This window comes from Puntigrus tetrazona, chromosome 19, assembly GCF_018831695.1.
Source record: "Puntigrus tetrazona isolate hp1 chromosome 19, ASM1883169v1, whole genome shotgun sequence".
Lineage (NCBI taxonomy): Eukaryota > Metazoa > Chordata > Actinopteri > Cypriniformes > Cyprinidae > Puntigrus > Puntigrus tetrazona.
Window position 1 is genome coordinate 17,607,929 of NC_056717.1, and position 8,696 is coordinate 17,616,624.

Below are 8,696 nucleotides of genomic sequence, written 5' to 3' on the forward strand. Positions count from 1 at the left end.
AGTAAATGAAGAGCACAAGAAGACTTGGTGAATATGGTATGATTTAATCGGTTATTAATCAGCAACAATGCTCATCCAAATCACAAAGTGAAATGAATCATACAAAGCGGTGATACAGAAATGTTTCTCACTATAGCACAAATGAGTAACCTAATTATAAAGCTCGTACATGAAATGCACTTAATGCCTATTGAACCATCATGTCTTAACAGTAACTGTTTTATTAACATGAAAGAACATTTCTAGATGCAAGATCTCGGCTAAAACAATCTGTTTTCGGCATCTACTGGTACATACAGATTAAAACTAAATCATACATGAAAATTAATCAAGACAAGATCTACGGTTTATAGCAAGAGAACTCTAAGCTTTTACACAAACTAAGCAAATCAAAGAGAAAAAACAAACGGTTACATGAGAAAAAGTTCAAAAAGACAGGAGCAACAAGAAATGTATATAAAAAGCCATAAATGATATGAAAATTAAAAACCGGGACCCATGAGCCTATTGTCGAAGCAGAATTTTGTATGTATTCACATTTTGAAAAACAACGGCATGTCTTAAAAATGAAGCAATCACAATATTTTAGCAAAAATGAGGGGTTGTCGTAAACTAAGCACTCAACACCTATATATGACCGAACTATCAGACAAAGATCTGATGATACGAAGCATAAAATAAGACTGTTTCACTATAAAACACTGAACTCGGCAGGACTGATTTTACAGAGTTGAAACATGAATGAACAGACGATGGTAAAAAGAAATAAAACTACAGCAAAAACGCACTTAACCGTCATCCTCAAAAAGCTGCAGATTTTCACAGCCACTAATACATCGACTAAAAACCATCCGGGCGATGTCAATTTTAAAAATTAGCCTCGAGTAATTTAAAATCCTGCGCACACAGACTACTGCACAGGTGTGAGGATACTACATCTGAAACAGTCTGGTTTGGTAGTTGCTCTGAAATTATTGGCACAAGCCATTGGTAACAAATAAGGTGTGCTTAGCATGGTAACGTTTTCAATGGAACCGTTAATTGTGCATCATCTTTTTGGATCCCACGATGTTAACAGGCTACATACTTGTCCTTCGAGTTTGCATGCTTCAAATTATTATGCAGACACTTTTTTTTCCCCATGCAAAAAAAAAAAAAAAAAACAACAAAGAAAAAACAATTGCGCTCAATCAGACTGTGAGCAAACATTTCGGTTAATGAGCTTCAAAATAAAAGAGAAAGAAAAAAAAAATACAGTCTGGCATGGCAGGCAACATCAAAAGCACACTTTGTCAGATTAAAAAAAAGGCAAAAAAATTATTGACATAGCCTATTAAAACCCTTCGAAAAATATACCCACCAATTTTCAATGAAGCCCCTTATCTTTTCATTTCTTTTTTTTGAATTTGCCCACCATCTCGTTCTCGCTTGTGTTGTTGACTTTTGAGCAATCGATGGCGTCTTCTTCGTCGTCTTCGTCTTCTGGGTCTGCGTCGTTCTCGCTCGCTCTGGTGTCTTCGTCATCCTCGTTTGGATTTTGCGACGAATCATCCGAGGTGCGGGATTGTTTGGGAGAGGGTGCGTCGGTCTCCTCTTCCTCTTCTTGTGCCGATGCCGCGGGGAGTTTTTCAAGCACGACTGCGAGTCTGACTTTGCTCGGACGTCCTCTCTTACGGCGCGGAGCGGCGTCATCTGCGTTCTCACCTCCCGTCTCCCCACCTTCTGCGGCTTGAACCTTGACTTTTCCCGTACCTGGAGGCCGGCCTCTCTTTCGGGGAGTGTCACCGACTTTCTTTTCGACAATCTTAACTTTTTGGCCGGAACCTGGAGGTCGGCCTCTCTTACGAGGTGTTCCGTCTGGGTTTCGTTGAATGACCTTCAGTTTGGTGCCAGAGCCTGGGGGACGGCCCCTCTTGCGAGGAGATCCTTCAGCCCGCTGAACCTTCTTCACTTTGTTGGGAGAGCCTGGAGGGCGGCCTCTCCTTTTTGGGGTTCCGTCTGAGGCCCTGGCAATCTTGGTAGAACCTGCGGGCCGACCCCTCTTTCTCTTCAAAGTGCCCGCCGGCCTTCCTCTCTTTCGTGGAGGACCATTGGCGGCATCAAGGCTGATGTCAACACCAGCTTGTTTGGCTCCACCTTGCGAACCAGATTTAGCAGCGTACTTGCGCGGTCTGCCTCTTCCTCTTTTTACCTTGGGACCTTCGGCGACGGGATGAATGCGTGGTCTTCCGAGCGGCTTTGACAGTCTTCTCTTGCGCTGTAAATTCAACCTTTGAAGTCTTTCTGATTCTTCCTCAGGCGTTAGAGGGATCTTTCTCGGCCTGCCGGGCATTTTTATCTTCTTTGGTCGACCGCGTTTCTTCACCTTGGTCTTTATGACTATATCGGGAGAAAAGAAGTCCACCTTTTTGGATGGCCTGGCGTTGTGTGTCGGCGCTTTCTCGGTAGGGAACTTCTTATTGAGTGACCCTCGTGGTCTGCCTCGTCCACGTTTGGGTGGATGGGTGCTGCCGTTGGGCAGAGGGCTCTCGGTTCCTTCTTTATTCTCAACCTCCATCACGTTGCAGCTTCTCGCTCACAACTTCAGGCGTATCAGTGCCACACTCGTCTGCTTGGTGCTGAGAATCTGAAAACATCCAGATGAGAGACAAAAGGGCTTGAGATGCAGGTACAAGGGAGTATACGGATTAAGTACTTGAATAGATACCTCATATCATTTTCCCTCCAAAACCAAAGTTTACTATTTTTCCATAGCAAACTATTTTTCTGCAAACGTACAATAACAAAGCAGTTTGTGTACCTTGTACTTTCACAGGGGAAAAAATTAAAAAAGTTATTTTAATGTTTTTTTCACCATCGTGTGTACAACCTTAATTATATTTTTAAAATATATAAAATTAAAAATAATACATTTTACACAAGTGAAAATTAAAAAGTTCAATAATAATAATAAAATAAAATATAAAATTAAAATATGTTTACAGAACAGCCAAACAAACTTAATCCATGTCATATATATATATATATATATATATATATATATATATATATATATCATATATATATATATATATATATATACATATATATATATATATATACATATATACATACATATACCCAAATACACACACACACACACACACTGCACAGTGGAAAAAAACAAATATGAATATTTGAATAAACTAACTTAATATACAGCAGACTATCTATTATACACACACACATACATACATATACATATATATATATATATATATATATATACATATATATATATATATATATATATATAAATATATACATATAAAATTAAGACTATTGTGTTTAATTATATAACTAATTAGGGTCACTGAATCCGTTTACATAATTCATTCATAATAGATATAATTATGTTCATCTCTTAGGGTATTGATATTATAGTTTGTAAAAACAAAAAAATATTTAAAAAAAAATGCAAAAAGTAGGGGAGTAAATTGAAATTAACTGAATCAGTGCTGTTTTTAGCTAGGGAAGAAAGCGCTAAATCCGTACCATAATATTTCATAAATAAACGAATATTTAAACTAAAAAAAAAAACTCACTAAAACGCATTTTCTTAGAAACAGAGGGGGTGTGTGGTGCATTAGTGTTTTTGAAAATAATTTTGTGAGCAATTTATTTTAAAACATCGAATCGACTGAAGCGCTGTTTGCAGACTCCAGACAATAGAAAAACCCATCTCAGTATTGACAACAGAAAACCAATCGGCTAGAGAAGTTCGAGCACGCCGCTAGCCTACTTCATGCATGCTTAACGGATGCAAATGGACATCTTTATCACAGCATGAAAAAAATGCATCGTTTTTTACCGCGAGATCTCACACATTACAAAATATTGACGATAATGTTCTACTTGCGTTTAATTTTTTACGGAGCAATAAAGCAAAATTCGTAAAAAAATATTTAAAAATACGCACGATCTCACGCCGTGTAAAACGCATAAAAGAGCGGATGCTGCGGACTGGCTGCCATCATGTACAGTGAAGCCCGCGAGCTTTTGTAGTTCCAGGTAAAATGTGAGGCACTGGCGATTTTTGTTAGCTGCCTGCTAACCCGACTAAGACAACTTTTCAATGGAAAAAGATGCTACTTTCATTCGTTCGATAACAAAAAGCGGCAAATATTCGAAACACAACGCACCTTACTCGCAAAGCGCTTTCACAACAGCAGAGATGATCTTTTTCATGCATTCGACAATATTTTCGATGCAAACAGCATCGGACAGTGGGCGGGCGACTGTGATTATTTGAAAGGCAATGCCAATTCTTCTTCGTCTCCCGCTCGGAGTCGGCGGTCCGTGGCACAGCGCCGCCTGCCGTGGAGGAGTGCGCACGCGCGAAGAACGAACTCGAGGTAAAATGAAATAAAGAAATAAAGCAGCTGTGCGCGCGTGCATGAACGTGTAACGTGAAAGAGTCGACTCATATAAGCTGTATCACCGCTTAGCCGGAAAACACACTAGTACAAAAAAACCGCAGTTAAAAGTCCCTGAAAAGCAATTTGTAAATTATAAAAAAAAAAAATCCTTTGAGCATTTTTTTTTATTTTAAAGACCATGTGGCATTTCTATAATTACGCGCATAAAATGCCCCCTATTGTCTAGCAGATACAACTTAGCTGGCCTGAAATATCACATCTGTCTCTGCACAGTTATAAAAAAAAAAAAATTGCCCGCCCTTTTTAGCCAATCAGAAACGCGTTCTCCTTTTCAATCATTTGCCGCGTTTGGGTTTGTTGAGATTTTGGGGGGTGGGATCTCGGAGAGAGGAGCTGGGTTGAGAGAGAAAGAACAGAACAGATTCAACATTAGAAGGGTAAAACAGTAATATATATATAATTACTGATTTTATACATATATACATATATATACATATATATATATATACACACACACACACATATAATGTTGTACAATACTAATTTCTATATTTCAGTAACATATTTAATCAGTTTTATGATTTACCACCATAAGTACTTCAATAAGAGTATAAGACAAAAAAAAAGATTACATGTAATAATGCAAATACATCTAAAACCAAATATACCTAAATTATTGCTAATAAACATTTATATTATGTATGCGTTTTAAACTACAGATGAACTTTGCGGCAGACAAGCTCCCTAACAAAATTCTATGCCTGCTTAAGCATATTCAGAATTACACTTTTTCAATTTTAATCGAATCTCTGATTAAGTATAGGGCAAGCAAACTTTTTTGGTAAATTTGGCCTTTTCCTACTTAACCCGTTGATCAAGATTCAAAAAGAGCTGGCACCGAGTACACTGATAGTAACTTCGAAAATAGACTTTAACTGAAGTATAAACGTTCAATAATAAGAGAGAAAACACTTACCTCTGTGTGAGCCATGCTGGTCACTTAAATTTCACGTCATAATTAAATCATATGAATATAAAGTGAGAGACAACTTAAATGCATTATGCAAGTTTTACTAAAGAAAAAAAAATACACAGGAAATAAAAGTATAACATTTTATTCAATAAAAGACAGAGGTACATATAATTTGATTGCCTTTATTGTATGTTATCCATTAAAATGTATGATAATGAAAGAGGGAATTCAAATTGGCTGATATTCTATCAAACATGACTAAATTTGTCCATCCAGAACATCAGAGTAAAAAAAGCACACTGGATTTAAGATACGTAGAGTGAAAATAACTAGTCTATAGTCTATATGGGTGCTTAACTTAAATCGACAGCTGGGAGACGTCCTTCAAGAAAAACACAAGGTTGTAGACATTAACCGTTCTCATCTCACTCAGAAACACTTTTTTTTTTTTTTTAAATGAGATTTCTTCAGCATTTTTATAGTCCCATCTTTCGAAAACACCATTTGCAATCGTAAATTTTCTGCCTTATCCATTAAAACAAAACATTAAAGCCTCCCTCTCTTTTCGTGGAGGACCGTTGGCGACATCAAGGCTGATTTCGACACTAGCTAGTTTGTCTCTGCCACTTTGCGATCCGGATTTAGAGCCATACTTGCGTGGTCTTCATCTTGGGACCTTCGGTGACGGGGGTTTATGCTTGATCCTCCGGGGGGCTCTGAACGTCTCCACTTGCGACCTTTGCAGAACCTGCAGAGCGACCCCTCTTTTTCTTCACCGAGCCCGCCGGCCTCCCTCTCTTTCGCGGAGGGCCGCTGGCGGCGTCAAGGGCGATATCGGCATCGGCTTGTTTGGCTCCACCGCTCGTCGAATCAGATTTAGCAGCGTACTTGCGCGGTCTTCCTCTTGCTTTCTTTACCTTGGGACCTTCGGCGATGGGATGAATGCGTGGTCTTCCGAGCGGCTTCGACAGTCTTCTCTTGCGCTGTAAATTCAACCTTTGAAGTCTTTCCGATTCTTCCTCAGGCGTTAGAGGGATCTTTCTCGGCCTGCCGGGGAGTTTTACCTTTTTCGGTCGACCGCGTTTCTTCACACTGGACTCTGTGTCTTTGTTTGATGGCCTGGCGGTGAGCTTCTTATTGAGTGACCCTCGCGGTCTGCCTCTTCCTCTTTTTACCTTGGGACCTTCGGCGACGGGATGAATGCGTGGTCTTCCGAGTGGCTTTGACAGTCTCCTCTTGCGCTGTAAACTCAACCTTTGAAGTCTTTCCGATTCTTCCTCAGGCGTTAGAGGGATCTTTCTCGGCCTGCCGGGCATTTTTATCTTCTTTGGTCGACCGCGTTTCTTCACCTTGGTCTTTATGACTATATCGGGAGAAAAGTAGTCCACCTTTTTGGATGGCCTGGTGTTGTGTGTCGGCGCTTTCTCGGTAGGGAACTTCTTATTGAGTGACCCTCGTGGTCTGCCTCGTCCACGTTTGGGTGGATGGGTGCTGCCGTTGGGCAGAGGGCTCTCGGTTCCTTCTTTATTCTCAACCTCCATCACGTTGCAGCTTCTCGCTCACAACTTCAGGCGTATCAGTGCCACACTCGTCTGCTTGGTGCTGAGAATCTGAAAACATCCAGATGAGAGACAAAAGGGCTTGAGATGCAGGTACAAGGGAGTATATGGATTAAGTACTTGAATAGATACCTCATATCATTTTCCCTCCAAAACTAAAATGTACTACTTTTCACCATTTTGTTTTGTACAAGACGACAAACAAGCAAAGCTATTTGCATACCATGCATTGCCACAGGGCAAAAATATAAAAAGCTATAAAAAATATTTCCCCACCACAATTATTTTACATTTTAAACAATTCAACTAATTTTTACAAAAAGTGGAAATGTTAAATAAAATGTAATTAAAACCTAAGCTAACTGCAGATAATGAACAAATAATTTAATATAAAAGATTTTAGGTCTACGTGAAACAAATCCTGTTATTATTACAATTATGAAACAGATTATTTTACATTTGTTTGGCAGTTAGGACGACTGTTTAAATAAAAAAAAAAATACAATTAACCGTTTAACGTTAATTAAATCCATTTATCAAGTTCATTCACAACTGATAAAATTATGCCAAGTGTATGAAAATTATATTTTATGGACAAAAAAAAAAGTTTGTAAATAATAATAATAATAATAATAGTAGTAATGAAAAATACAGAAGTAAATTAAAGTTGCACAACTGAATCAAATGCAGTTTCTGTCTAAGAAAGAAAACGTTAAAACAGCAAAAAAAAAAAACTGCACATTTTTTACGCATAACAAACAAATATGTAAATATAAAAATGCACCCACTAAAAAACATTTTCATAAGAATGGATGGGATTTGAGTTGCATTGGCGTTTTAATAACTGTGTGAGCGGTTTATTTTCAAACAGACTGAATCGACTGAAGCGCAGTTTTCAGACTCGAGACAATAGAAAAAAAACCCTCTCAGTGTCGACCACGAATCGGCGATCACAGCGTGAAAAAGACCGCGTCGTTTTTACGGCGGGATCTCACACATTCCGAAATACCGTGTTCGAATTCAAAATTATTTAAAAACAAGCACGATTCCGCGGTCTATAAAACGCATAAAAGAGCGGATGCTGCGGACTGGCTGCCATCATGTACAGCGAAGCCCGCGAGGTTTTCTAGTTCCAGGTAAAATGTGAGGCACTGGCGATTTTTGCTAGCTGCCCGCTAAACCCGACTGAGACAACTTTACAATGAAAAATGAGACTACTTTCATTCGTTCGATAACAAAAAGCGAGAAATATTCGAAACGCAACGCACCTTACTCGCGAAGCACTTTCACGACAGCGGAGACGACGAACAGTGGGCGCCTGGGTGGGCGACTGTTGTGATTATTTGAAAGGCAATGCCAGCTCTTCTTCGCCGCCCGCTCGGCGTCGACGGTCCGTGGCACAGCGCCGCCTGCTGTGGAGGAGTGCGCACGCGCGAACGGGAGGAATGATTAAAGTAAAATGAAATTAAGAAATAAATGAGTTATGTGCGAACGGGTCGAATCACATAAGCGGTATCTTTGTATAGCCGAGGAATACGCGAGTACAATCATTCCAGGTATGTGCAAATTTTAAAAAGTTGACAAAATGGAAAAAAGGTTCTCTGAGCAATTTTTGTTTAGAAAACCTATGGTATTTATTGACACCTATGGTATTTTAATTTTTGAATAAAACGCATAAAATGCCAAATCCTTCCACTGTATTATTTTGTGTATCATCTGATCATTCACTTAGGAACCAAAAATTAA

At 39.1% G+C, this 8,696-nt stretch overlaps 2 protein-coding genes across 4 annotated transcripts; both read right to left on the bottom strand.

The window, feature by feature from the left end:
• Nucleotides 1-24: 24 nt before the first annotated feature.
• On the bottom strand, nucleotides 25-4,339 carry si:ch211-288g17.3 (chromosomal protein D1). 3 transcript variants are annotated; one of them, XM_043218092.1, is made up of 2 exons: nucleotides 4,182-4,339; nucleotides 25-2,626 (listed from the first exon to the last, which is right to left on the bottom strand). In XM_043218092.1, exon 2 carries the CDS (start codon nucleotides 2,555-2,557, stop codon nucleotides 1,388-1,390), a length of 1,170 nt encoding a protein of 389 aa, XP_043074027.1. In that variant the 5' UTR covers nucleotides 2,558-2,626; nucleotides 4,182-4,339; the 3' UTR covers nucleotides 25-1,387. The 3 variants fall into 3 exon arrangements, with proteins under 3 accessions (XP_043074027.1, XP_043074028.1, XP_043074029.1); XM_043218093.1 differs by having other exon boundaries at nucleotides 4,187-4,330; XM_043218094.1 differs by lacking the exon at nucleotides 4,182-4,339 and adding an exon at nucleotides 3,959-4,096.
• A 1,178-nt stretch (nucleotides 4,340-5,517) lies between these two features.
• LOC122324164 lies at nucleotides 5,518-8,349 on the bottom strand. The gene is made up of 2 exons (XM_043218404.1): nucleotides 8,219-8,349; nucleotides 5,518-7,001 (listed from the first exon to the last, which is right to left on the bottom strand). Exon 2 carries the CDS (start codon nucleotides 6,930-6,932, stop codon nucleotides 6,084-6,086), a length of 849 nt encoding a protein of 282 aa, XP_043074339.1. The 5' UTR covers nucleotides 6,933-7,001; nucleotides 8,219-8,349; the 3' UTR covers nucleotides 5,518-6,083.
• Nucleotides 8,350-8,696: the final 347 nt, after the last annotated feature.